Source organism: Lissotriton vulgaris, chromosome 1_2 (genome assembly GCF_964263255.1).
Source record: "Lissotriton vulgaris chromosome 1_2, aLisVul1.2, whole genome shotgun sequence".
NCBI lineage: Eukaryota > Metazoa > Chordata > Amphibia > Caudata > Salamandridae > Lissotriton > Lissotriton vulgaris.
Genome location: NC_141686.1, coordinates 76,195,164 through 76,222,822, shown reverse-complemented (window position 1 = coordinate 76,222,822; position 27,659 = coordinate 76,195,164). Strand labels below are relative to the sequence as shown.

Sequence of the window (27,659 nt, the reverse complement as noted above, 5' to 3'; positions counted from 1 at the left end):
GCGAGTTACTTGATTACAAAACGTACATGGTCAAGATCAAGGGTCTCAAGAAAAATCTAGATTGTTTCTCGCGTGAATGGACGTTCCCTTATATTGAGGATCAGTATTACGAAAGATCTGTAGAACAACCACTTCATCAGAGTTTTCAAAGAAGGGGTCAAAACATCCAACGGGGTGGCCAAAGGCAGCAGAGACGTACACCAAATAACAGAATGTTTGATAATACCAGTAGCGAGGAGGCGGAATCCTCTGAGCGCCCTTCTACATCTGAGCAGAGTTAATTTTGCGCCTGATATAAGAACTGACGAGTACCTAGGGGTATTGCTGAGGGCTTTTTTAGGGCAAACCCAGAGAAGCTCACGAGGGGGAGGTGGTTCGGCCCAGAGAGGAAGAGGCACAGGCAGGGCCAATTTTCAAACAACATGGCAGACATACTCTCCTCGCATAACATGCAGCAGAGGCAGAACTTACCAATCCTAGATAATGGTAACAACCGACAATGCGACGGCATCAATGACATTGTGGTGAATTTATCCTGCCACGAACTGACAGCTGCTGAGTTGACAGTTTTAAACAAGGGACTTGGTTTTGTTCCGACCCCCAGGCATGATACTTTCAACTGTAGGACAGAACTGTTCGAGATGATAAGGAAGATTAAGTTACACAAGTTATTTGCTAACAAAGAAAAGGTTGTTTTATCTGTTTTTGCCACTAATTTACATCGCCCCTCCAGTTTCTGCCCACCGACTTCCTCACTAGTTACTGAGGTGGCTGTTTTTGAACAGCGAGTGTTACATGACATTGAGGTATTAGAACAAACTCATGAACTGAAACATACAAGTAACATAAGTAAGGAAGATTGGTCGGCTGTGAAATTGTGGCAAGATAACAAGCTGGTGACGATAAAGCAGGCTGACAAAGGTGGTGCGGTAGTTGTGCTCAACACATGCACCTATGAAGCTGAGGTATTGAGACTGTTGGGAGTGCGCACTAATTACCATCCGCTGCTGCGGGCCCCACGCCTGAACTCCTCAATATGATTAAGAGCATGGTGGTGGAGGCTGTTGAAAAAAAGTGGATAACATCTAAGGAGGCAGATTTTATTGTTAATACAAAACTGCGTGTTCCGGCATTTTACATTTTGCCTAAAATCCACAAGCCTCAGCGTCCGCCTCCAGGACGCCTGATTGTTTCGAGCACCCAATCTATGTTAGAGCCGCTGTCTCAATTTGCAGATTTTTTCTTGAGGGAGGCAGCCATCACACAAGATTCGTATGTGCAGGATGCGACTGATATTTTGAACATCCTGAAGGACGTTGAGTTCGATCCTGAAAACCAATTGCTGGTGACTATTGATATTAAATCTCTTTACAACAGCATCCCCCAGGACTCCACGCTGGTGGCTGCAGCGCGGGCTCTGGGGGAGTTAGAATGGTTTTATGACGCGCCCCAATCCTTTGTCATGCAATGCATCGAATTGACATTGACTAGAAATTTTTTTTAATACAAAAATCAGTTGTATTTACATGTGTGGGGGACTTCTATGGGGCCACATTCGCCCCAAGTCTGGCCTGCATTTATGTGGGCATGTTTTAGGAGAATGTGGTCCACCACCCTAGGAACCCCTTCAAAGAGAATATCTCCCTGTGGCGTAAGTATATTGACGATGTCCTCTGTATCTGGGCAGGTACAGAGGACCACCTCCAGAGGTTCCTAACCTGGTTGAACCAGGCTGATGATTGCCTCCGGTTCATGTGGTCTATCAGCAACACATCTGCTGTGTACTTAGATGTGGACATCATGGTTGTGGAACATAGGTTGGTTACCAATGTCCACCACAAGGTAACGGACAGGAATTGCCTGATCCATTATTGGTCGTTTCATCCCAGAGCCCTAAGGGATAATCTCCCTGTGGGTCAGTTTTTGTGCTATCGGCGCAATTGCGCATTTATGGAACAGTCAGAGGAGTTGGTGAAGAAACTGCAAGAGAGGGAATACCCCATTCGAATTACCAAGCAAGCTCGGAAACGAGCTTTGAGTACCCCACGTGAAGCACTGTTGGAGAGGAACATTAAAGAAAGACAGGAGTGTCTTCAAGAGGTCACGACGTTTGACCCCCTCTCCACCAAGATGAGACAGATTGTGAGAAAACACTGGTCCATTCTTGACACTGCGTCGCTTTGCGTTTAAGAGAGCCCCCAATCTTAAGGATAAGCTGGTCCACATACGCACTTTCATGACTTCGCAGGCTACTTCTCTCCTAGCCGGACACTATCCGTGTGGAGGTTGTTCTGTTTGTAACCTCACTGAAATGACCAGGGAGTTAACTCTACATGATGACAGAACATGATTCCTCACTAAATTCAGCAATTGTAGCGCGTCAAGCGTTATTTATAGATTGACCTGCAGCTGCGGGCTACACTATATTGGTTTGACTTCACGGAAGGTGAAGGTGCGAATACAGGAACATCTTAGCACTATTAAAGCCAATGAATTGACTACACGTCTAGTGCAACATTTCATTGAGAAAGAACATGAGCCTAGGAATCTGAGGTGGACTGTCTTAGAGAGGGTGCTAGGAGAAATACATAACGTTGAGAACATATTGGCAAAGAAAGAGGCCAGATGAATTTTTTCTGAATGAGCGGACCGGGGGGGGGGGTCTGAACGATTCCATTAAATGGAATAAAATCAGTAAACATTGACCGGGCTAGACATAAAAGCAGACCTTTCGATGTGGGATGCTGGTCAGGATATAATACAGAATTTGCATTTCACTAGAAGGGACACTGAATCCACATTAGTATTACAAAGTCATGATTTATTCTGGCTGGTTTATCCTGTTCCTCCCGATGCAGTTGACATAGGTGTCTTTGACAGTCTTAGCATGTTGGTAACGCTATGTTTGATGGAGATACGACAAAATTGCTGCCACATTGCTGAGTCCGTCTTTAAAGAATGCAAAGTGGTCATAATTGTCAATATTGATTGGTTTTAGCGCGTGACTTGTCTATATATTTAATTCGACATTGTCTTGGAGCAGTATATACAGTGATACACTACGAGATTTATTGTGACCGTTGTGTTTGTGGATTTATAGACCAGTATGCATGATGATTTTTGAACAATAAAACGTTATGCAACTCTGCCCCCGATCGAACTTGGCCGCCTACGTGTCTTTGGGAGAGTAGGGATTAAGTTGTCAGTAAGAACCCTCCCTGGTGATTGGCTATTTGTAGTGAAAAGAAAGAAGAAGGAATTAATGAAGATGACCCTATCGCATTTCACAACAATCGAATTTATATATGAACAAGACATGATTCATTTGATGGATATGAGAGGGAATACGGTGAACTGGATATTACAATTTGTTTCCACAAACAGACTGGTTTTACGATGTACATGGAAATCACAGTATGGAGCGTAGGTCCTGGAGATCACAATATACTTCATCTAGTATAAATCCTTTCAAAAGATGGCCGCCATGATCGAAACGTGAAGGCGGGGCTGCGGTATTGGTAAAAACAAACGGCGGTCTGAGCTCGTAGTGGGAACGTCTGACACGCTGGTGGGACGCGGCACGGGTAAGGGTCCGAGCCGGGCAGTAAGATAGTTTTGCGAGTGAGTCTTGAAAGAAGTGGATGCGACCAGGCTGTTTTAACGATAACGCAAGGGAGCTGCGGTGTCAGACAAGCATGTGGAGTTTTGACGAAAAGTATTGTGCAGGCATTGTTGCTCGATTGTTAAAGCTACGGGGATACATGGGCACAAGAGAACGAGAGAACATGGGCAGTGGTCTGGATTAATATTAATCTAAGAAATGGTGTACCAGAAAACAGCCTATTGACTACGTAACATGCGTGAATGGATTAGAGAAAAAGACATACAAATAATGTATTATTGATGTTCTCCTATGTCCTTCTGTTTTTTATATGATTACAGAGGGCCTGACAGTGGATGGTCTTCCAGGGGACACGTGATCTGTTGACACGTTGGTCCAAACGAGGAGGGTTGTAGGTATGCTGTAATTCCGCAACCTGCAGGTAACGAATAGTTACAATATCTCAAGTGAACTGTGTGTCGTTATAATTACAAAATTCTTCATGTCCTTGCATAAGGCAGATGGATTTCTACAACTGGCTCCATGGTGTGTATTGTTCTCTACCATCACAGGTTTTAAGTGAATATGAAGTGAAGATTGAGAAGTTGAACCCCTATTAGCCCTGATGAAGTTGTGAAATGGTGTAGCAACGAAACATGTTGGCAATATGGAATTAAAAATGGTTTGACGGGAACCATTTTTACTTTGGAAGGCTTGCAGCTTGGAATAAAAGTTGGTTGGCCAGCAAGCCTTACCAGTTTTTAACGGTGAGAATTATGCTCACTAATTCTCACAGGGGTTCACTGGGCACACATATACACTAGTAAGCACGGTTATTGTCTTACTATCACGCTTGTCACTATCTTTTACTTTGTGGTTCTCCGAAGGGAGAACAAACACTGCCTTCTTCTTTTTCTTTCACACTCGGAGAGAGAGTTGCCGATGATGAGAAGTGGGTAAACTGGGGAATGTTAGTCAGCAACCCCGTTGGCGGTTCTACCGTGAGGTGAGGTACTCTCTCTCTTCCCTCACATTTTTTCATTGGTGGAAGGTAGGTGGGCCTGGATGGTAGTATTTGTCGTTTTACATTGAGGATAGTTAGTGATACACTGTGACAAATCAGAGTAGTTGAAAGGATTACACTCAAGGGAATTGAGAAGAGAATTGAAAACCCTGGGTTTGTCATTTAGGTTAGGATTCAGTGTATTTTGGGGGAGGCCTTTGTTGCTTATAATGTTAAGAGTGGGGGGGCGGCCTTTCCTTTTTGTTCTTCCCCCTTGACTCCAAATGGATTGATGTGAATGATAACCACCACATTGCTGCTTTGACCGTTGATGTACCAATTAAATGTCTCTAAGAAAGGTGTTTTCATCTATTTTTTTATTTGAGGCATAGGGTTTGGCAGGCTGGGAAAAAGCATGAAGTACATTTGTGTCTCTATCTGTGTCCAACTATTATGTGCCTTTCCAATCTCTAATGGAAAGATGTGCTTACTTGTTTTTGTTCATGATTTAGGCCACGTCTGTCTGCTCTGGAGGCAATGGTGAACGAGTGCAAAAACATCCCGGCTTTCCTGCCTAATGTGATAGCCCTGAAGGAAGCTCTTCATGGGGCCAAAGACTGGACAGCTAAGGTGGAGGCAATTCAGGTAAGATATCAAATCAATAAAACCCGGCTTTCTGTTTCATTTACCCTTTTAAATACGAATTCTGAACTTCAAAGAAAGGAAAATATGGCATTCAAAACCTTACTTTCATATTGAGACGTGCTGTAATCATGTGTCAGAATTACATAGTACAGAATATAAAGAGATTTAGTTAGTAATAAGTCCCTCCTGAATTATATTGAATTTGTTTGGGTATGTATCAGTCTGTTATAGAGTTGCATGCTGTGTACTATCTTGTTATCAAGTGGTTAGGTCCGAATTGTAAGCTATTTACTTTGAAAGTTTTAAAGTGTGCTTATATACTAAGGGGTGAGTCCAGAAGATGTTTGTATGGTTTTCACTAACTTGAAGTTTCATGAAGCAAATCTTTAGTGTGCTAAATTTCCTTCATGGCTAGGTTAGCCACACTGATCAGTGAAAGGGAGATTTAAAGAGTGAATTTTAGAAAATAATAGACTGTGTGCAGAGCTGTTTGTGAGGTCAGAATGTGGTGATTAGCAGGTCCAAGATTGTGTGAGGGTATTTATCGTGAAACATTGTTAGAAAAGGTAGTTTAGAGATTTTTAATGGAATGGTTTTGAGAACTAGCTTTCAGGATTGTAAATGGCCCTTTTTAGGTCTCGCCTGCCAATGCGCTTGAGCATTGTTAGGTCTCGCCTGCCCATGCGCTTGCGCATTGCTGGCGAGAGATATAGAGGGCACCAGCAAATCCTACCAAAAGTGCTTTGGAATGCGGATTATGCCCAGTGCATGTGAGGCATTCAAGCACGAAGCTTCGCCAGCGCGTGCTCGGCCTCACTTCCTGCTCCCCCTCTTACTTTAGTTATCGCTCACACCCCATATGCTCGTTCCCTCCCACCCTTCCGACTTCAAAGGAACGCCGCTCCCCTGCTCCCCCGTCACGCAATGCAGAGAGCTTGTTAAGCAGTGCGGCAAGCCGCACTTACTCTAATGTTTTTTTTAAATTCCTCCCCTCCCCCCCCTCCCCCGCCCCCCCCCCCACACACACACACACAGCAATGCCGAGAGCTTGTTTTTTAAGCAGTGCGTCAAGCCGCACTTACTTTAATGTTTTTTTTTTAATCCGCGCTTTCCGCCCCACCCCCCGCCACAGCAATGCCGAGAGCTTGTTTGCTGAAAGTCAGCCAACATGCTGATACTTTGAGTTAATGGTGGTTCTAGAATGACTGTATAGTGTGTTAGTACATAGTGTAAGACTACATAATTAGGAAAGACCTAGTTGATTGAGCAAGACCCACAGGAAGCCTGTTGTAATGATCTACTTTGATGATACCCATTGAATTGATAATGGCCTTTTTTGTGCGGAACTGATTTTATGTACATTCAGAATTTGATGTAGTGATTGCAGGAAACTGGATCTGTATATACTGTACCAGAGTAAGGTATAGTGTGCACAGTCCAGTGACTCATCAGAGACTTACATAGGCTTTAGTAGATAATACAAAAAACTCTATTTGTGGTAGTGTGGTTTGAGCACTTAGGCATATCAGAGGGCTTTGTCAATCATTTGTTGTACACTTTCAGGCAAGAAATGATTACACACACTTAAAGAATGAATCCAAGACCAATTGCTATGCATAAAAAGTATTTTTTCTGTTATTTTATTTAGAACCAGGAGGAACTCAGTAGAAGGTGAGTAACAGTTTCAAGAACAGCAATAATACTTTTCAAGATGCAGTGGGAATTATTTAGTAAGGCAGAGAAGTGTTTTTACAGTACACAAAAAACGTTGGTTTTGTCAATCAGCAATTGTAGAACCTCGCCATTGTAGAAAATAGACATTTAAATGTAATAGGAGAAATGCACTGCAAACCTATGGGAGAAAAACAGATATATGCATTGACCGGTAAATACATGGCTTACTCTTCCAGTCTTCGGGGATTTCGACTAACACTGGGTAAGGGTCAGATTGAGGTCAGTAATTCACCACAAGCAGCACTTGACCCATTTTGGTTAATGGAGACTGAGAGCACCAACTAGAGATGTAGTTTGCAGGTAAGTACCTGGGTTTCAGGGTGCAGGCCCCAGGGGTAAAGCAAGCACGGGGGCCACAGGCATGCTCCAACCTTACACCACGAGCGGCACAGGGGCGGCCGGTTGCAAATCCTCGTTGCACCAACTAGAGATGTAGTTTGCAGGTAAGTACCTGGGTTTCAGGGCGCAGGCCCCAGGGGTAAAGCAAGCACGGGGGCCACAGGCATGCTCCAACCTTACACCACGAGCGGCACAGGGGCGGCCGGTTGCAAATCCTCGTTGGGCACCTAATGCTTTTCAATGGGGAATCACGGTCTTATAAAGAGGATCACAGACTTAGACCAGGCGGCCAGATGAACGTGACCACCGGCCGGACAGGAGATATAATAGGAGGGCTGGATAAATTCAGCTGGGCTCCCCAAGGGCGGGGGACTGAGGATGCAGGGGCGCCCTTTAGTGTTGGTCTTGGTCAGGGGGACCCTTCAAGATGAGGCTTCTGGCGCCTTTGTGTAGTCCATTAGAGGTCAGCCAACAATGCATATGTGGTCAGGTTCTCTGGTGGCGTTGGAGACAAGTCACTTGTCGTCTTCAATCTTTGCTACACAGCTTTCTCTTCGTCCTTCTTCATAGGTTGCAGGAATCTTAGGATCAAGGCTCAGTAGTGCCCCTAAGTACAGAATTTAGCTCCAAAGTGCCCTACTTATTAAATATGTACACTGATAGTCTAAGAGTGGGCGAACTACCGCTGGACCAATGAACGGCCACCATAGTGGTGGTTCTGAAACCAGGGACACCTGCGGACCTATGTACGTCATATCGACCCATCTCCTTACTAAATGCAGAGGCTAAAATCCTCGCAAAGCTGCTGGCAAATCAGCTCACGCCGCATTTATCAAAACTTATACACCCAGATCAATCGGGCTTTAAGCCAGGCAGGAACACGGCTCTTAACCTGAGGAGATTACAAGGTGTTCTGGCGCGGGCCAATTATGTGCAGGAACCGGCAGTGGTGCTGTCACTAGACGCCTATATGGCGTTTGACATGGTCAAATGGCCCTTTCTCTTCGCAGTATTGCAACACTTAGGACTCGGGCCAAAGTTCTGTTCCTGGGTTAAGCTCCTATATACCAAGCCAATGGCCCATGTTACCGCCAATGGTCACATCTCTGAGGACTTCCCCTTAGAAAGAGGGACGCGACAGGGCTGCCCACTGTCGCCGTTACTTTTTGCTCTAGTTTTGGAGCCATTGGTGGCGTGGATACAATGGTATCCAGTGGTACGGGGCCTCAAATGGACAGATGACTGGGAGGATCGTGTGTCCCTATATGCCGACGCTATCTTGTTATATCTAGCCTCGCCGAGGCGATCTATATTATCTCTCCTGGATATCTGTGCAGCTTATGGCAAGGCATCCGGTTATACCATAAATTGGTCATAATCACTACTGTATGTTTTACATGGCCCACCCCCACATCTCCCTGACAATTGCCCGCTACAGATTGCGAACAGTACGTTTAAATATTTGGGTATTTATGTTACTGCTATCTCTGAGGAGTTTTTTCATGCGAACTTGCAGCCACTACTGGACCGCCTCAAGCGGGATGTACGTCACTGGGGGTCCCTGCCATTGACCTTGCTTGGGAAGGCAGCGCTCTTTAAAATGATGGCCTTACCCAGTCTTTAGGTTTCGCCTGGCGAACAGCTGCTCAGCAGCGTTTCGCGCAGGCGAAATCTTATGTTTTTACTAGTGTGGGCCTTTGTCCCGCCTTCTCTTCTTCCATTGGCTGGCTCCATAAATGGAGACTAGCCATTGCAAGAGAGATCTGTCCGTCATTGCCGGAGCAGATTCGTGGGCGTTCCGGCAATCTTTACTCATCCCGCCCCTTTGCGATCGTCATGCGGCGGTGGGCGGTGGTTTAGTTTTTAAAACATTTTTTTGCTTTTTTTTTGGGTCATTCCTCGAGGCCGAACGCCGCCGGAAGAAGTCCTGGTGAGTGCTCCCCTCCCCTCCCGCTGTCCGTGTGCCCGCTCCCGCCCCCCCTTCCGCTGTCCGTGTGCCCGTTCCCGCCCCTCACCCCCCCACCCCCGCTGTCCGTGTGCCCCTTCCCGCCCCCCCTCCCGCTGTCCGTGTCTCTGGACCCGGCCCCACTTGTAAAAGAAAAGACATGTATTGACCAGGCGCTGCAGGAAGCAGGGCGATCTGGAAACACAGCAGCCACCCGCAGTCTTAAGTGTCACCTTAAAATAGATAGATTTTCTTTTCGATGGGGAGAGGGTGCAGAGGGGGACAACAAGGGGGTGGGGAGAATCAAACTCCACAGGTGGGATGGAGAAAGGTTTTGTTGGCGGGCTCCTCCCCGAGGGTGCAGGGACTCCAGCAGGGAGGCCGGGGCTCGGCGAGGAATAAAAAGACACATGGCGCTTGGAGCGCGGTAAAGGGTACAGCGTTCACGCCGAGTCGCCTTCTCCCAGGAAGCAGCCAGCGGGCACGGAGGGCACGGCTGCAGGCAGCACACAGACCGGTGACTGTAGACCGCAGCGCGTAGATCAGACTGGGAGCTGCCCGCATTGCAGAGGCACGGGTCCCGGTCCTCACCCTACCACTGATTGGGGCTGGCGCTCGGGTGATTGAAAAGGTGCTCGCAGAGGGATACCCGGGTGCTGCGCCCACAGACCCCCGCCACAGGGCACAAGAAGCCAGCGTCAGAAGGTCCGTCCCCGGGCGCTGCCACCAGCCCTCGTCCTCGCACAGCTCAAGATTCATCCTGAAAACATGCCGAACTTCAACGGCAAATGGAAGATGAAGCACTCTGAGAACTTCGATGAGCTACTCAAGGTGCTAGGTGAGTGCACGCGGGAGTGGGGGAATGAAGGGGGGGCGTGTTGGCTGAGCCTTTGGGGGCGTCAGTCCTGTGTGAACAGTAGGTGGCCGCAAGGGCAGTGGGTGAATTATCCTATCGGCAGTATGTGGGCGACGACGAAGCCACCTGTTTGCTGTGGGCGAGTGAGTTCTCCAGGTGAGTCGGATGTGCAGTTGTTGAGTCATGGAAATGGATGGGTGAGTTCTCCAGTTGCTGTGGGTGAGTTCCGTGGGAGGGGCGGGTATGTGCTGGTGCTGTGCTGCGTCCTATGGGATGGGTGGTTGAGTTCTGTCGGTGCTGTGTGTGAGGCAATTGGGAGTGGGAGGATGAGTTAAATGGATACTTTTGGGTGAGTCCCAGTCCCTTGCGAGTGGGACGCTACGTTCTGGTGCCGTGGGGAGTCCAGTGGAGAGGATGGATGGAGTCTCCTCGTGCTCTGTGCGAGTCCCGTGGCGTGGGTTGGTGGGTGGGTGGGTTCTATCGGAGCTGTGGGTGAGTCCCATGGGACTGTGTGGGTGAGTCCTGATACTGAGTGGGCGGTGGAGTTTTATTGGAGTTGTGGGTGAGTCCATTGGGAGTGGGAGGATGAGTTCTGGTGCAGTGGGGAAGTCCCCTGGGAGTGGGTGAATGGAGTTTCCTTGTGCTCTGTGCGAGTCCCGTGGGAGTTGGTGGATGGGTTCTATCGGAGCTGTGGGTGAGTCCCATTGGAGTGGGTGGGTGAGGTCTCGATGCTGTGCTGAGCCCCGTGGAAGAGGCTGGGTGCAGTCTCTTGGTGCTCTCGATGTGTGCCGTGTGAGTGGGTGGATGGAGTCTCCTGGTGCTCTGGGCGGATGAGTGTTCCCTAAGCTGTCGGTGAGTTCCGTGGGAGTGGGTGAATGGGTTTTCCCGAGGCTGTAGGCGAGTTCCATGGGAGTGGGTGGGTGAGTTCTCTAATTGCTGTGCTGAGCCCTGTGGGAGTGGGGTCTCCTGGTGCTCTGAGCGAGCCCACTGGGCAGGGGGGGCCTGGGTCGGTCCCGTAAGCCTGATGCCACAGGGGAGTTCCTATGGGGTTGTGTGGCATTGTGGGTGCCACAGGTGAACTGCCATACTGGGAAATGTGACTGTCCCTTGTCCGCTTTGGAGGACGTGTACACCGCGCGCCTCCGTAGATTGGGGCTCGCGCTGGGGTGAATGGGATCTGATGGCATGGACAGCTCACCCACAGAAGTGCCTCGTTGTGCTGTAAACCTAAGAAAATGTTTGTCCGATGTTAACGACCCCGGAGAGGCCAAGGGCTGGCCAGCAGGAGTCAGCGGGCTCCCTTCAGGGCAGAGTTCTGCTTCCGGCTCTCAACCCACTGAGCTGCTCTGACGTCCCCTGTCTAGACACGCCGCGTCCTTTGTGTCTTCAGCGCGGACGGGCTGCACAAAGGGAAATACCTTCCTTACTCACTGATTTTCCTATACGTGTTATCGTGTCCGGGAGCTCTGCTGTGTGCTTCTCTCTTGCTGACGGGATCTGTTTGTGTGCGTCTATTTTCATTTACCATATAAATAGCTAAATATGCCCGCGACGCTGCGTAGGGGGGTGAGTTGATGTGGAGCGGGGAGAATGCATGCCCATGGCTCTGAAAGGCGCCAGGGCCAAGTCAGGCGGAACTCGAGGGGACGGTGACTCTGCCCCGGGCCAAGCGGCCCTCAGAGACACCGCCCCTAAGAGGCTGCTGCACCGACCCTACTAGCGGTCTGTGTGGGTGAATAGCCTGTATATGCTACACTGGGCTATCCCAAAGGCTGTGACGCCATCTGGATGCACTGCCTTATTTCATTCATTCACGCCCTGGCATGTAGGCACTGGCAGTACTAGACAAGGTCTGAGGGGGGCCCGTCACCTTACCTTTCATTCACTCAGGTGCTGCGTCTTTTAAGCCCAGGACCCACGAGATGTTGCCCCATTAAAAGCAGAGTTTGGGAGGGGGAGGGCGGGGTCTCCCTGTTGGACACCCAGTCCCATCTATCTTTGAGCCGGCGTACTGTGATGTTTCACTCAGTCCGGTCTGGACTCCCCAAACTGTGCTCTCTCGCACCATCACCTGACTGCCCCCCCCCTTTCCTCCTGCCCTCTTGCTGTCGTCTACCCTCTACCTTCCAGCTCCCTTCCCTCCCTTCCTGCAGGAACCCTCCAGGCGCTCCCGTAAAGTGCTGTCATTCAGTCCAGTGCGTTGCCAGCGATTTTGGAGAAGCTGCTTTCATCAAACCCCCCTCCTCGCTTTCTAGCCCCCGTCTGTATCTTTTCCATCCCTCTTGCTTCTCCGGGCGCTTCGAAGTAACGCTATATTCCCAAAAGCGCTATCCAAACATTCAACATAACAATTAACCCTTTCCATGCTCATGACGAGCTCAGCTCGTCATGATGCACGGTTGAGCTGTGCTGATGACGAGCTGAGCTCGTCATGATTAGTAGGAATGATGAAAAGTCAGCATAGGAGGGGAAAACACCTAGCAGCCAAGGTGTTAAACGTGCGCACCAGCCCAAAGCTGTCAAAAAGTGTCCCAGATGTGCCGTAGAGCGGGTGACTATGCCCATGCTTCTAACAACGTCACGTTAAACAACCATACCTCTCCCGCCCTTTCAGGAGTTCATGGGCACCCGCTGTCAGGATGGCATCTCCCGATTTCCCTATAGCGCCCATAAAATGTTTATGCGTGCTGCACAGTATCATATTTAGTGATTTAGACGGCTGTCAATCACATTAAAACTGTGTCGAAGGCTTTACTCACAGATGTTCATGTTCAATCGAGGTGGAACGGGTCCTATTTTGGGAGAACACATGCTGTTTGCAGAGGTAGTCATTCTAAAATACTCGAAAAGCAGAGACGTGCATAAGAGATTAATGGTGATAGTAAACTGCAGAGTCCGGAGTTAATTGACCAGGCCCTTGTGGAGAGGAGTTATTAGCTAAACCTTTATGTCATCCACCTCGCTGCGATGAACATCTGAGATCATTGCCCTTCTTTTTGCACCCTCAGCCCAGAAACAAAAAACTGCCTTGAAACCTGCTGATGTCTAATCTCACCGTTCCACAAATCAACCTTGTGTGTGGCTCTGGGTGTGTGTGTGTGGTAGTAATTGCTGTCTGCTGAGCTAGTCCGTAGGGTACAATAGGTCTCACATTTGCGAGAGATTAAGCTAATGGCAATGTAAATGACAATGCCATTTATTTATCTGTTTTCAAAACCAACACATAAATACAAATTTTGTCATTTACAATGCCAATAGCTCTAACTTTTCCAAAGGCGAAACCATTGCATTGTAAATGCTTGTTTATATGTCTTAGAGCACACAGCGTACCCGGTGCCACCGTCTTACTTCAGGGCGATCTCGACACAGGTATCTAATCTTTTATGGAATAATAAGCCTGCACGGATTGCGCAAACTAAACTAATGCGTAGTTGGTACGACGGGGGAATAGCGCTCCCCAATGTGCGGCACATTGAAAGTAATTAATCAATGGGTACATGTCTCACGGACAGATCCGGCATTTAAGGCAGACACAACTGGGCACGAGAGAAATGCTTACACCCCATACGACAAAAAGGTGACCATGGCACTGGTTGGTCCAGTACGCCACACCCTGGGACTATGGCACACGGCACAAGCAAAACTGGGATGGAGGGGGGTACTAACCCAGCTCACTTCACTATGGGACACGAAAAGACTTGGAAAGCTTAGAAATAGTAAGGGATTCGATAGATGGGATGACATGGGGATATCCATGATTGGGGATATGTGGGAGGGAGGAGAGAGAGAGTCACTTTTGAGCGCCGTCAACAGAAATACGACTTAGCCCCCACAGAAATATTTCGATACACACAGATAAGACACGCCCCTATGTCAGTACTGCCACATGGCACAGAAGTTCCGGAGGCCTCCCCTATGGAGGATAGATTATGGACAGACTATATGCCGAGGAGAGATACCACTCTTACATATCGTAAACTAGTGAATAATATGCCCGACCTGATGAGATCTGTGAAGGAAAAATGGGCTAAAGACATAAGTTATGTGGACGATTCAGAGTGGCAGGAAGCATTGGCATTCCCAAGAGAGGTAGGCATACCCTCGTGCCCCCGTCTGGTACAGCTCCGTGTCCTACATAGGTCATACTACACTAGACACACACTACACAAGATGGGCAGGGCAGAACACCCCTATTGTATGCGAGGTTACAGAGATGAGGGAACCTTCTTTCATACCATATGGGACTGCCCCAAAATATTGGAATACTGGGTGCAAGTAATGAAAACCATATCCCAATCGGAAGGGGTATCGCTTTTACCGGAACCAAAACGCTGCTTATTAAATATATGGGAACCGAATAACCTCACACAATCAGGACAGAGCTGGGTGACGCTGGGAATTATGATTGCCAAAAGGAATATAGCACAAAAATGGGGAGGGGCGATGATCCCATCTCTGGCAGCATGGGGTAGAGATATGGATGCGGCCATGGTCGCCGAGAGGGAAGTGTTCCGCAATAGAGGATGTCCTAAAAAGTGGAGTAAAATCTGGGGGGCATGGAATAAATATAGAGGTGATATTTGCGAACCTCCTCCGGACAGAGAAGACTATTCGGACTCGGATGAAACGTGTTGACTTAGGGGTGAATGGTAGGAGCCGGGTGTCAGTAACTGAGAAATGGCGAATTGATGTCTTTAACGATGTAATTGGTAACTATGGTGCTATTGTGATGTGCTTTGCTGCTTTAAGTTGTATGCGAACAACTCTGTTTAGTTGAACTGAAAACCAATATTTTTTTTTTTTAAGTACAGAATTTAGGGGTGTTACAGGTGCTGGCAGGTGGTAGCCAATGGGCTACTTGCCTTTAGGGTGACTACACCCTTTGTATGTCCCCTCCATTTGGGGAGGGGGCATCCCCTCACCCAGTTGGCTAGAATCCTTCCATTTAAGATGGAAGATTTTCTAAGGAGGGTATCACCTCTGTCCAGGGCACATTAGGCATGGTCCTGGCAGAGAGGGGGCTCACCTCTCCTGACAACTCATTTTCCTGCCGACCTTGCTGCTAAAAGTGAGGCTTGGTCGGGGTAGGTCATCTCTACTAGCTGGAGAGGCCCTGACTAGCAAATCAAAGGACACCACCCTGAATGCTGTTCCTGCTTGGAGGTAGGTGTAAAGCACCTCCACCCCAAGCAGCCTTTGTCCCCGACCCAGAAGAGCTCAAGGGCTCCCACCTCGGGGTCAGAAACATGTCTGTGTGTGGCAGGCTGGTGCGGACCAGTCAGCTGGACATGTGTGAGTTGGTCGTTTTTCAGGGGGCATCTCTCAGATGCCCTTTGAGTGCATTTTACAATGAATCCACCACTGGCATCAGTGTAGGTTTTTTAAGCTGAGATGTTTGATACCAAACATCTTGGAATTCATTGAAGCCATCATGGAGCTGCGGAACATGTAATGATAAGCTCCCAACCGAAGTACTCAGTACGGCTTCACTGGGCTCTTATAATGCCTAAGAATGGACTTAGACAATTAAAGAGCATATCTGCTCATGCAGTTATTCCCTCACAGGAGGCATAGTGAACCCTGTCTTAGGGTAGTAATGCCTGCTCTAGCAGTGGCTTACTTATCCCTTCTGCAGTGCTGATAGGCCTGGCACACTGGATGTGTACAAGGTCGAATCTTCAATTTTTATCTGCTTCAAAAAAACACAGGCTGCAGTGACTCTGGTCTCAACCTGTTGGAGCTCTGAGCGATCCGGTTGGCATTGAAAGCTTTCTGCCCTCCATCAGGGGAAGGCTAGTGCAGATGTTCCCGGACAAAACCACCACCATGTGGTACTGCGACAAACAGGCCAGGGTGGGGTTGTGAACCCTTTGTCAAGAGGTCCTGCATCATGGTCGGAACAACAAGGCATATCCCTGGTGGTTCAACATCTGGAGAACTCTCTGAACGTCAAAATAAATTAACTCAGCTGCAGATGCGTAGCAGAATACAAATGGCATCTCCATCTGGAGGTGGTGCAAGTACTCTTTCAGCAGTGGGGAGAGCCTTAGGTAAATCTGTTTACCATAAATGATAACACGCAATGTCAGCAGTTTTGCGTGTTGGAATTTCCAATGTGACTCTCGCTTAAAGACTCTTTTTATCTCGAGTGGAGCTCAGACCTCCTGTATGTCGTTCTCCCCAGAGTTCTCAAGAAGATCAGGAAGGACTGGACTCAAGTCATCCTTGTGGCTCTAGATTGGGAATTGAGAGTCTGGTATCCCAAGCTGTTGAACATGGCCATTCGGCTTCTAATCAGGCTGCCCCTTTCGGAGGATCTTCTGTCGCAGCAGCATGGAAGGGTTCTCCACCTGACCCTGCCAACTCTCCACCTTCTTGTGTTGAGATTAGTTCTGTCACTTGACAGCTTTTGATCTTCTGCAATGTATTTCTGGCAGCTAGGCGTCCCTCCACCAAGATGGTATATGCCTGCAGTTGGGGCAAGTATTTGGCATGGTGTGCAAAGAAAAAGGTCTAAGTCTGCTCCCCTTTCTCAGGTTCTCATGTTCTCTCTTCCTTGCCCCACAGGGCTCTGCTAGAGGTACTGTTAAGGGATATCTTTCTGCAATATTTGCTTTTTTACGGTTGCGTGACCAACCTTTTCTTTTCAAATTCCCTATTGTACATAGGCTTTTGAAAGGTTTGCAACATATTTGTCATCCTCCTCTCTTCATTATGCCTCAGTGGGACCTTAATGTGGTCCTGACATTTCATATGTGATCTCCATTTGAGCCCTTACTCAACTGTCCTCTCAGGCTCCTTACCATCAAAACAGCCCTCTTAATGGCAATAACATCTGGCCATAGGGTCAGTGAGCTTCAGGCCATATCATCCAAGCCTCCTTACCTGAACATCTACCCAGACACACTGGTGCTTCAAACAAGGGTTTCCTTTCTCCCAAAAGTGGTTACGCTTTTTCAAGTAGGCCAAACCATCACTCTGCCTACTTTTTACTCTCTGCCCTATCTCTCCAAGGAAGAGGAACAACTTATTCGCCCAAAAAGAGCGTGCCGTTCTGCCCTGACCACACACATGAGTTCTGGGTGGACAACCATCTCTTCGTGGGGAAAAGATAGGCTGTGCAGAAGTGGACCAACTCCTGGTGGATTGTGCTCTATATAAAGTTCTGCTGTGCATTGGCTAAAAATCAACACTCTGAGAGTTTACATACTCATTCCACCATCACTAAAGCTTCCACCACTACGTTAGCAAGCGGAGTATATGTCCTGGACATCGTCCAGGCATTCGGGTCAGTAGGGATGGGCATTTTGTCCATTCGTTCCTGCAGGACTTCCTTGTGTGAAATTGGTCCGCATACCCACCTATGGAGCGGTATTGCTTGGGTATTAATTCTAAGGTTAGCAATCTGTGTCTAGAAGTCTCTATCAGATAAACAAGTTACTTACATTCGGTAACACCTTATCTGGTAGTCCATCCAGCCACAGATTTATTGCCAATCCGCCCATCCTACCAGCTGTGCCAGTGAGTTTATAGGAACAGGGTATTTTTCCTCCTTTCAGTGCTGCAGTTTTACACACCAATTGGCAGTGTGCTTTGTGGCTCCATGCTTCTGGTGTGTAAATGACGTCAGCACGCTTGGGTGGCACCTATATATGCAGCACAGGGCCGAACAATCCCATCTACCAGCGCACAGTGGTACTGCTCAAGAAAAAATTCTGGATGCAGTCTGACGCCTGGGAATAATTCTAAGGTATGAATATGTCGCTAGATAGAGCCGCTAAACGATAAGGCGATACCGAAGGTAAGTAACTTGTTCCTTGTTCTTCTCCTGGAGTGTTGTTTATGGATATATTGCTTCCAATGAGCAATCTAGAATAGAATTTAATCTTGTTTTGTGGGCGATTTGCCCATGATAGCGTTGATTACCTGTGGACTGATTGCCGGTATTGTGGCATGCACTTGTGGTGTAGGTCCGAGACAAAATATCACAGCTGTTTGTAAAACATTCCATCTAAGCCATCTATAGACACTCACTAATTATTTTAGTAATTGGTTCATTACTGTGTGATACAAATGTACTGTGTAAGGATATAGTGTATATCCAGCTGATATAGGCCATGTGGGCCCTTCTTTACTTTGAACATTCCGAACTATATGAGGTAGTTTACCACCAAACCATGCCTGGTGTTCTAGGTATCCTAAAATGGCTTCTGGGCCATCATAAAATACATAATTTATTGGTACCTGTGCAGGACTGTAAACCTGAAATGTCCCTGTTTTTGGGATCCACAGGACCAAACTTCACCCATGGGTCAGATATTTCAAGGGGTGTGTGTAGGAAGCAGGAATAGTGTGCACAGAGTCCAGTGGAACCTCAAAGGTTGGGAGAAGTTAAGTAGATAGCACCTCACTCTCTATTTATGGTAGTGTGGTCGAGCAGTAAGTGTTAAGCATGTGTTGTACACACTCAGTCAGTAAATGAATTCACACACTCAAAAGACTGAAGTTTAGACCAATTGCTTTTGTATAAAAATATTCTTTTAGTTATCTTATTTTCTAGAACCAAGCAAGCCTTGCACAGGTAAGTGATAAATACTTTGCAGTAAATATACAGTTGTAATACAGTTTGGATTGTAATTGTATATGTACTTTGTTTTGACTTACAGTATTGTTACTGAGAAATGCAATGCTTTGTAAATACAGTACATGTACTTTGAATGCGCATTTTAGTAAAATGACCAGTACATTACTTTCAGATTACTTTTCTTACACAGTGTAGTATACCTGAATACTACACTGCGCCTTTTCCTGTAAACAGGTAAGTAAAAGCTTTTTTGTTAGTTAGTACAATTATAAAGAATTTCTTTAGGTTTTCCAACGCCACTCTTAGAAACTTCTCATAGAAAAACAGTCAATGTTATCCTATGGGCGAAAATGGTGTTATCGGTTTAAAGGTAAGTACTTTGTTGTGGGAGTTGGTGTTCAGGGGTTAGACTCACGGGTCCCCCAGGGTCAAGGATGCACTCTTGTTACACCGTCAGCGGCACTAGGGCGGCCGGGTGCAGAATGCTGAGGCCCTATGTTATCCAATGGGGGATAGGAGGCCTCCGGTTGGTGGCTGCTGACGAGCAGGCCACTGGGTAGCTCAGGGCAAATTGGGGTTTAGGCCAGCACCAAAGATGCACCCTCGGAGGCACTGAGGCGGCTGGGTGCAGAGTGCTGTTTTGGCATCGAAAGCCCTGTACCTTTCAATGGGGAGTCTCCGGTTTGCAAAAACATTGCAGGCTCTGGGACTAAGGTCTTCTGGGTGTGACCACCATTTGGAGAGGTGAGTTGGGATCTTGGGGGTTGGTAAGGCACCCTCAGTTGGGACACCCAAGGCCGTGGGTCATGGGTGGCTTTTAGGGTCGGATCTTCTTACCAGCTCCTGGTCGCGGTTGGGGGGGGGTCTTCCAGTTTTGAGGCCTCCGGCATCGGCTGGAGGCTTGAGGCAGGTCAAGGATCACCGGATCCCATGTCAGGATCGCTGGGGGACCTCCTCTTGGTGTTGGGCCACTCGAACTCAGGCTGTGGGCGTCAGTTGCAGACCCACGGATCCTTGCGGAACTGGATTTAGTTGTTTGAACAAATCCAGTGTTCCCAGGAGTCTTTGGAAGTGAAGGCAGGCAAGTCCTCCTGTTTTATCGAGGTTGCTGGCTGCAGGACTTCCCGGGATTTCACTGGAGCAGGTTCAAGGTGACGACAGGCCGGTAGGGCAGGTTCGAGTTGGCGAAAGGCCAGTAGGGCTGGTGCCAAGTCAGTGGGCATCCTCCTCTTGTTAGCTTCGGCATGGCTGTTCAGTCATTCTTTTTCTTTTCTTCTTGCAGGTTCCTGCCTGAGAAAGCAAGGTTCAGGGGTGCCCCTAAATACTAGATTTAGGGGTGTTACTGTGAGAAAGTGCCATCTTTCTTGCATTGGTATGCCCCCACATTTTTCTGAACTGCTGATGTGCTTTGACTGAGTGTGCCCTGGGCTCCTGCCAACCAGGTACACAGGGCCTGTGTTCCTTCCCTAAAACTGTGTTGAAACTAAAACCCAATTGGCATCTCTGGCCACCTGTCAGCCCCTAGTAAATGGTACCCTAGGTACCCAGGGCATGGTGACCAGAGAAGACCACTGAGGGCTGCAGCACTATTGTTCCACCCTCAGGGGCCCTGTACCCTGACACCCATACATTGCCTTTACAGGCTGAGTGTCTAAGTGCAGAACTAAACAAAGAGTCGACATGGCACACATCCCTGTGTGCCATGCCCACAGAACCCATTGCCCGGGCATACTTCCGTCACCCCTCTAGCTGGGTGCCCTATGCCTGAGGTGTGGGCACAGGTGCATGAGCCCTGTGCCCCTACAGTACCCAGGGCAATTCCTGGGCACTGTAAGTGCAGTGATGCCATTAATATTATATGGTGCTGGGAGGTTGTCATTACGAACTCCACAGCACCATAATGGCTACACTGAAGACTGACAAGTTTGGTACCAAACTTCTCAGCACATTAAACCCGCACTGACGCCAGTGTGGGATTTAATGTAAAAGGCACCAGAGGGCATCTTAGAGATGCCCCCTGAAAACCTAACCTACAATCCACGTCTGGGCTGAGTGGCTGCAGAGGCTGCCACACAGTAGACATGTTGCTGAACCCCTGGGTGGAGAGCCCCCCGCTCTCCTGGGCCTGCAACAATGCACATCCTGGGCGAGGTGCTAGGTCTCCTTCCCCAGGATGGGCAGAGGGAAGCTTCCAAGGCATGCCGCCTCTGTGAGCTTCTCCAAACCATTTGCTGTACTCAGCAACTGGCCCCCACCGGTTCTAACCCCCACTCTGGCAGGAAGACTGGCGGGAAACCCTATGTCAGGAAAGGGGGTTGGGTGCCGGGCCTGTGCCAACCCCACCCCTCAGGTAGGAGAGGCGAGGTGAAGCTCGACCCCGGGCTCCGGCCATCTTGAAGATGGCTATCCCTACCCAATCACAGCTAGGCTCCTGCCCCCCTCCTACAGGAGAGTAGCAGGCTTGGGGGTGTACCCACCTCAGGACAGGGACCTATTGGTCCCTGCCCTTGCCCTACCTGTAACGCCCCTAACTTTAGTATTTAGGGGCACCCTGAATCTTCCTTCCTCAGATCCTGATAAGAAAAGAAGAAAGAAGATCAAGAAGAAGACCCGCCTTACAGCTGCTAACAACAGGACGACACCCACTGACTTGGCCCCAGCCCTACCGGCCTGTCGATCCTGTATCCTGCTCCTGCTTAATCGTGACGACTCCTGCGGACAGCAACCTTGGGACCCCCGGAGGACCTGCCTGCCTTGACCCTCTTAAAGACTGGGACTCCCATAAGCAGAGGCTTTGCTTCAACAACCAACCCCTGGTGCCAGCTAGGAATCTCAAGACCTACCCACTCTGCATCCGCCAAGCCCGGCTCATGCCCGAGTGATCCAAGACCATGAGGACGTCCCCCCCCCCCCCCCACCGCGACTAGGACTCGAAGTCCAGTGCCCTAAGACCCTCCTCGACGAACCAGCCGGCGCCTGCACACTCAGAACCAGGGGCCACCCCAACCGCGACCAGCCCAGTTTAGGATTTCCCGACACCCAAAGACACCCCGGCGCCCTGCGACCCCCTGTGCCTCCCTCTGGGGTACCTACCTCTTCTCCAGGATCCCAACTTACCTCTCGTAGTGGTGGTCGCACTTGAAAAATCACCATCCCCGAGTCTGCAGCCTTTGTTTCTTTTTTACCTTTCCCATTGAATAACATTGAGCGCCCAACGGCTCAAAGGCACCCTGCACCCAGCCGCCTGAGTGCCCCTGGCAGCGCAACCTGTGCTCTACCCTACTTCCCCATTTGCCCTGAGCAAGTGACCAAGAGCCCAGCTCCCACAGCCGCGGGGCCTGCTAGCCAGCAGCCACCAACCGGAGGCCCCCTGCCTCTCTTTGGATAACATTGGGGCTAACTACCTCTGCACCCTGTGCCGCTGAGGGTGAACCAACTGTACCTACCTGACTCTGGGGGACCCCTGATATGTCTAGTCTATGCCCAGAACCCTAACTTCCCCAGCAGAGTACTCACCTGGCAAGCTGTAACTCACTTACCTGATAACATTGACCGGTTTGACTCGAAAAATCTTCTAAGTGAGTGGTGAGTGGGCGGTGGCAGAGCCTGTGAACTGCTGGCGCCTCGCATTTTCGGCTGAATCTGCAATTTTAATTTTAATTGTACCTGTTTTATAGTAAAGGGAAACGTATCTGAGTTTTTTTTTAAATTAAGGAAACCTACTTGGGGACCTCAGTTCACCGCTACTCCTGCTTGACCTGAGGTCGGGGTGCTTTAGTGCTCACTCCGTGCTTGTGCTCAGTTGTCCATCCTTCCCGCCCAAGTCCGACGCGGCGATTAGCGCCGTTGAGCGGAGCTAGGAATGGAGAGCCAAGACACTTCCAGGGGGCCTGTTAGCGGTCTAGTGGTTGGAGGAGAGCGGGGATAAAGGTCACAAGCAAAAGCGGCCATGGAGCGGCCGCGCCGCCGGCGCGCCGAATGCGCGCCGAATGCGCGCCGATGGCAAGCCCGTCTGCGCCCGTCCGGGGCCAGAACCTCTGGTCGGTCACCGGTAAGAACTCAATATAACTCGTCAGAGTTGCAGGCACTGTGCCCCATTATAGCTAGTGGTTGTAGGCACATCATGACTGCCTGCTGCCACTGCTCGGTCAGGTGGAATATTGAGCTCAGGGAGTGCTGTACTCTGCTGCGGGCTATTGAACTGTAGATCTTTAGGTAAACACAAAATTGAACTCTACGTCCTGCTCTCTGAGAGAAAGCCTGATCTCCTGTTTCTTACGGAGACCTGGCTAGACAATGAGTCTGAGCCAGATATCCTAGAGGCACTTCCCCCCAAGCTACACAATAGCCAGAATAGATAGGGCAACGGGCAGAGGAGGAGGGATAGCGGTTATTTTCAAACCTCCCCTTGAGTCCTTTCTTGAACCGTTCCCGATTTGTGAGAGTTAGGCGGGTTCCTTTACGCTCAAAATTAGTCCCAACCTTACGGTGAAAGGGCTGCTAGTCTATAGACCTCCTGGCCCTCCAACGCGTTTTCTCCCTAGTTTGGTCAAGGGCATCACCCATCTGGCCTTAAGATACGATAAGCTTCTGGTACTGGGTGATTTGAATCTCCATTCGGATGATCCTTTGAATAAGGTGGCCCTTAACCTACGCCAGGACCTTCTGTCGCACCATTTGAGCCTGAAATCCTGTGCCCCTACACATCAGCACATCAGATCCTGTGTTTGCCAACAGGGAGGATGCAGGAGTTCCCACCCCCCTCCCGGTTCCTTGCTTGGATCATTTTTTGATCCCCTTTGTGGTGAGGGTACCAGAGATCGGAGGTCTGGAAAAAGCCACATGTAATCACCCACGCAGGAAATGGAAACATTTTGTGCAGGATGATTTTAATACAGCACTGGCGGGCCTCCAGGTGGCACAGATAACGAAACTACCTGCTTGAACCTGGAAATGCGCATAGATAATGCTCTCACTATGGTGGCTCCGCTGCTCTCTAAAAAACTGATGGGCAGGGCACATAAATCAGCACCTTGGTTCACCACAGCCCTGCTTCTTGCAAAAGCTGAATGTAAACGCTTGGAGACGCAGTGGAGAAAGGGATTTTTGTGCCACGCTAAACTGAAATATACTGAGGAACGAAAAATATACTATGGTCTTATTAGGCGGGCTAAAGCCACTTACTATCAGGCTAGAATTGGGACTGCGGGAAATTCTACCAAAGAACTCTTTAAAATTTATAAGGAGATCTCCCTCGCAGGTACTGCCGCACCAATAGCTGGCTCGGCTGAGTCATGCAACCGGATTGCGAACTATTTCGCGGAGAAAGTGGAGAAAATTTACTCCTCCTTCCAGGGATCGGAAGGAGGGGTATGGAATTCGAGGAAAAGGCTATAGAGGCAGAGGCAGGTCGGAGACTGAATAATTTAATTATTCCCTCCCCCGAGCTTCTCAGTAAAAATCTGTCTCAGCATTAAGTCTGGTTCACCCAGAGGCCCCTTCCTCACCCAAGTTGTTGGGCGACTGTGTGGATATTCTTGAGCCATATATTAGGCATGTTTTGGAGGTCTCGTTTAGTTCACACACGGTGCCAGACAGATGGAAAAGAGCCATTGTTCTCCCTCTCCAGAAGAAGCCGAATATTAGCCCAGACATATTGGAAAATCTGCGACCATCTCGCTGTTGCCATACCTGGCTAAGATAGCAGAGAAGGTGGTAAACCGGCAGCTGATGACTTATGCTGAGGAATCCAGCCTTCTGCATCCGTCTCAACCGGGCTTCCGGGCTTTTCATTCCACGGAGTCCGCATTACTCCTTGCCACGGAAGCCATTAGAGAGGGGGCAGACGCTGGGCATACTATGGCCCTGGTTATGCTGGACCTGAGCACTGCCTTCAACACTGTGGCTCATTACACCTTGCTGCAGTGTCTGAATAAGGGTGGTATCTCTGGCCCGGCTTTGAAATGGCTGAAATAGTTCCTGGTAGTGCGGAGTTTTCAGGTTAGACAAGAAGCGCATTATTCCAAGGATATCTAACTGGAACAGGGGGTGCCTCAGGGCTTTGCCCTGAGTCCTACCCTGTTTAACCTGTACGTTACTCCTTTGGCGGAGATGGCGCACGGTTTTGGAATTGGGGTCACCTCATATGCCGACGATACCCAGTTGGTGATCTCCCTATATCGGGCACAGGAAGTTGCAGCCTCTAATTTCACGGCATTCATGCAGGAGCTTGCCTCCTGAATGGCTTAGAACTGCCTGAAATTAAATGGCAATAAGACTGAGGTGCTTGTGGTTGGGGGTGATCCGTCAGGATGGACGTCGGCGTGGTGGCCTCCTGGTTTGGGCCCTACCCCTACACCCTGCACCCTGGCGATAAATCTTGGAGTTTGGTTGGACCCCACTCTGTCCTACGAAGTTCATACCAGACGTGTAGTGGGGAAATGTTTTGGAGTCCTCAAAAACGTACAGAAAACTATGCATCTCCTTCCTATAGAGGCTAGGAAGACGCTGGTGCATGCCCTCATTACATCTCGCCTAGACTCATTCTCTATCTGGGGCTACTGCTAAATGCCTGGGTAGACTGCAGGTTGTGCAGAACGCCGCTGCGCGGCTGGTACTTGCGCTGCCTAGGAGGGCTGCCTCTAAAAGAGTCTTGGATACCATGCACTGGCTACCAGTTAGGAAGAGAGTGATGTTTGAAGCATTATGCACATGCAATTGCATCACCCAGGATACGGGTCCCTCGTATCTGAAGGATCTTGTCACCAGCTATGTGCCTGGAAGGACCCTGAGATCTAGTGGGACTGGTCTACTGATAGTGCCAAAAGTGAAGAAGGCCAGAAGGGCAGCTCAGAATTGGAACAAACTCCCTTTAAATCTCTGGATGGACGCTTCATAAATTCCATTATTATTATTATTATTATTATTATTATTATTATTATAATAATAATAAGTGCCTACTTTTTTGAAAACTTAAAATATTCACATAAAATCAACCGAATTCCGAAGTACTCAACCTGTGATTAGGAGAGAAGCCAGTACTGCATCTTGTCGCCCAGTACTGAACCGCAAAAGTAATCCTAGTCGGGTTTACTATTAACTAGAATTTCCTCAATAGGAATCCATTGTGTCCTTTTCTGTGAAATTTCTTCTAAGTGTTGAGACCCCAGTGCTGGACCTAGGAGCCCAGTACTGGATTACAAAAGTAACAAGATCGTACTTTACCTGCAACCTGAATTTTCTCCCGTTGGATAACATGGCCAGATTTCTGTTGAAAAGTTTCTAAGTGTGAACTTTAAAAATAGCTTTATATTCCTGAAAAATCACTGCAATAACTAAAACGCTTTTACTAAATTGTTTTCAGCTTACACCCCAGGACTGAATTTAGGGTCCAGTCCTGGAACTACCAAAGTAATCTACAAAGTAATCAACTGTGTTTATATAGAAAAACCCGTTGAGCTCAATGCTAAATTGTGTGTAGAATTGTGTTGCCTAATGCAACCCCTGTACCTATAGTGTTTACAAAGTTTATTGGCTTTCTGCAAAGTACTCATCTGAGACCTCTCATATTGAGAAAAGTATATTTTGATACCTGTTGGTTCTAAAAATAAAACAACTATATCTTTGATATAAAAACAATTGGCCTGGAGTTGAGTCTTTGAGTGAAACCTTTTGCTGACTGAGTGTGTTCAACAAATGTTCTACACTGTCCTATGGTACTGCCTTACTTCTCAACCAAGCTACCACTTTAGAGAGTAACGTCACACCTGGCTTTAACCTCTGTAATACCTCTGGGGTTTGTGGACTCTATACACACTGTACCTTATTCTGGTCCATTATATATAGAGCCACTTTCTCACTGTTACATGTAGGTAAAAAGGGTCCCTTCTCTGGGGTGCGTACACCCCCTATTATTCCACCCTCCAAGTGGGAGGGGGGCATAAGCCTTTCCCTGGTTGGCTGGGTCCCCCCATCTGCAAGATGGCAGCGACTGAGAGTTGTGCTTCACCTCCCCTCCCCCATCTGAGGGGTGGAGTTGGCAGAGATGGGCACACCACTCTTCCTCACTTGTTTTTTCCGCCGGTTCTCACACCCAAAGTGGGGGTCAGAACCAGTGGGGACCAGTTGCTGAAAGCAGCAAGTGTCCCGGGGAAGCTCTCAAAGGCAGCAAGTCTTTGAAGCTTCCCATTCTTGAACCCTGCTCATCCTGGGGGAGTAGGCTTGGCACCACGTCCCAGGATGTGCATTGTTTTAGACCCCCAAGAGTAGCAGGCTCTCAACCCAGTTGTCCAGAAACATGTCTGGTGATGCCAACTGAAAGCAGCCTCTCCCTGAACACTAGTGGTAGGTCGTTTTTCAGTGGGCATCTCTAAGATGCCCCCTGCGTGTATTTGTCATTTAATCCCACACTGGCATTAGTGTGGGTTTAATGTGCTGAGAAGTTTGATAACAAACTTCTCCGTTTTCATTTTAGCCATTATGGTGCTGTGGAGTTCCTAATGGCCAGCTCCCATCACCTTATACTCTTAATGTCTGCACTGCTCTTACAATGTCTAAGAATAGACTAAGACACTGTAGGGGTACAGGGCTCATGCACCTGTACCCTCACCACTGGTATAGTGCACCCACCTAGAGGGGTGACTGATTTATGCCAGGGCAGTGGGTTGTTCTGCACCAAACCACGCAGCCTGCAAAGGTAGTGTGTGGGTGTAATGGTAAAGGACCTCTAAGGGTGGCCCAAATAAGTGCAGCAGCCCTTAGAGGTCTTACCTGGTCACAGTGCCCTGGGTTCCTGTGGAACCATTTACCAGGGTCTGACCTGTGGCTAGAGACGCCAGTTTGTTTTTGTTTTTATTGCAGGTTAAGGGAAAGAACATAGCCCCTGTGCACCTAATTGGCAGGAGCCCAGGGCACAATGCTGAAGGAGGGCACTTTCTCACAGTTTGGCTAGCA

At 48.7% G+C, this 27,659-nt stretch overlaps 1 protein-coding gene across 3 annotated transcripts in view; it reads left to right on the top strand.

Moving 5' to 3' along the window:
• Positions 1–27,659, top strand: part of KDM5A (lysine demethylase 5A) — a 937,903-nt gene that overhangs the window by 600,449 nt on the left and 309,795 nt on the right. For all 3 annotated transcript variants that reach the window (XR_015307532.1, XM_086952835.1, XM_086952834.1), the window contains one exon: positions 5,117–5,249. Coding sequence is in view for 2 of the 3 variants with exons in the window: in XM_086952835.1 (XP_086808961.1) it covers positions 5,117–5,249 (133 nt within the window). In the remaining variant the exon portion in view is untranslated. The remainder of the gene's footprint in view (positions 1–5,116; positions 5,250–27,659) is intronic.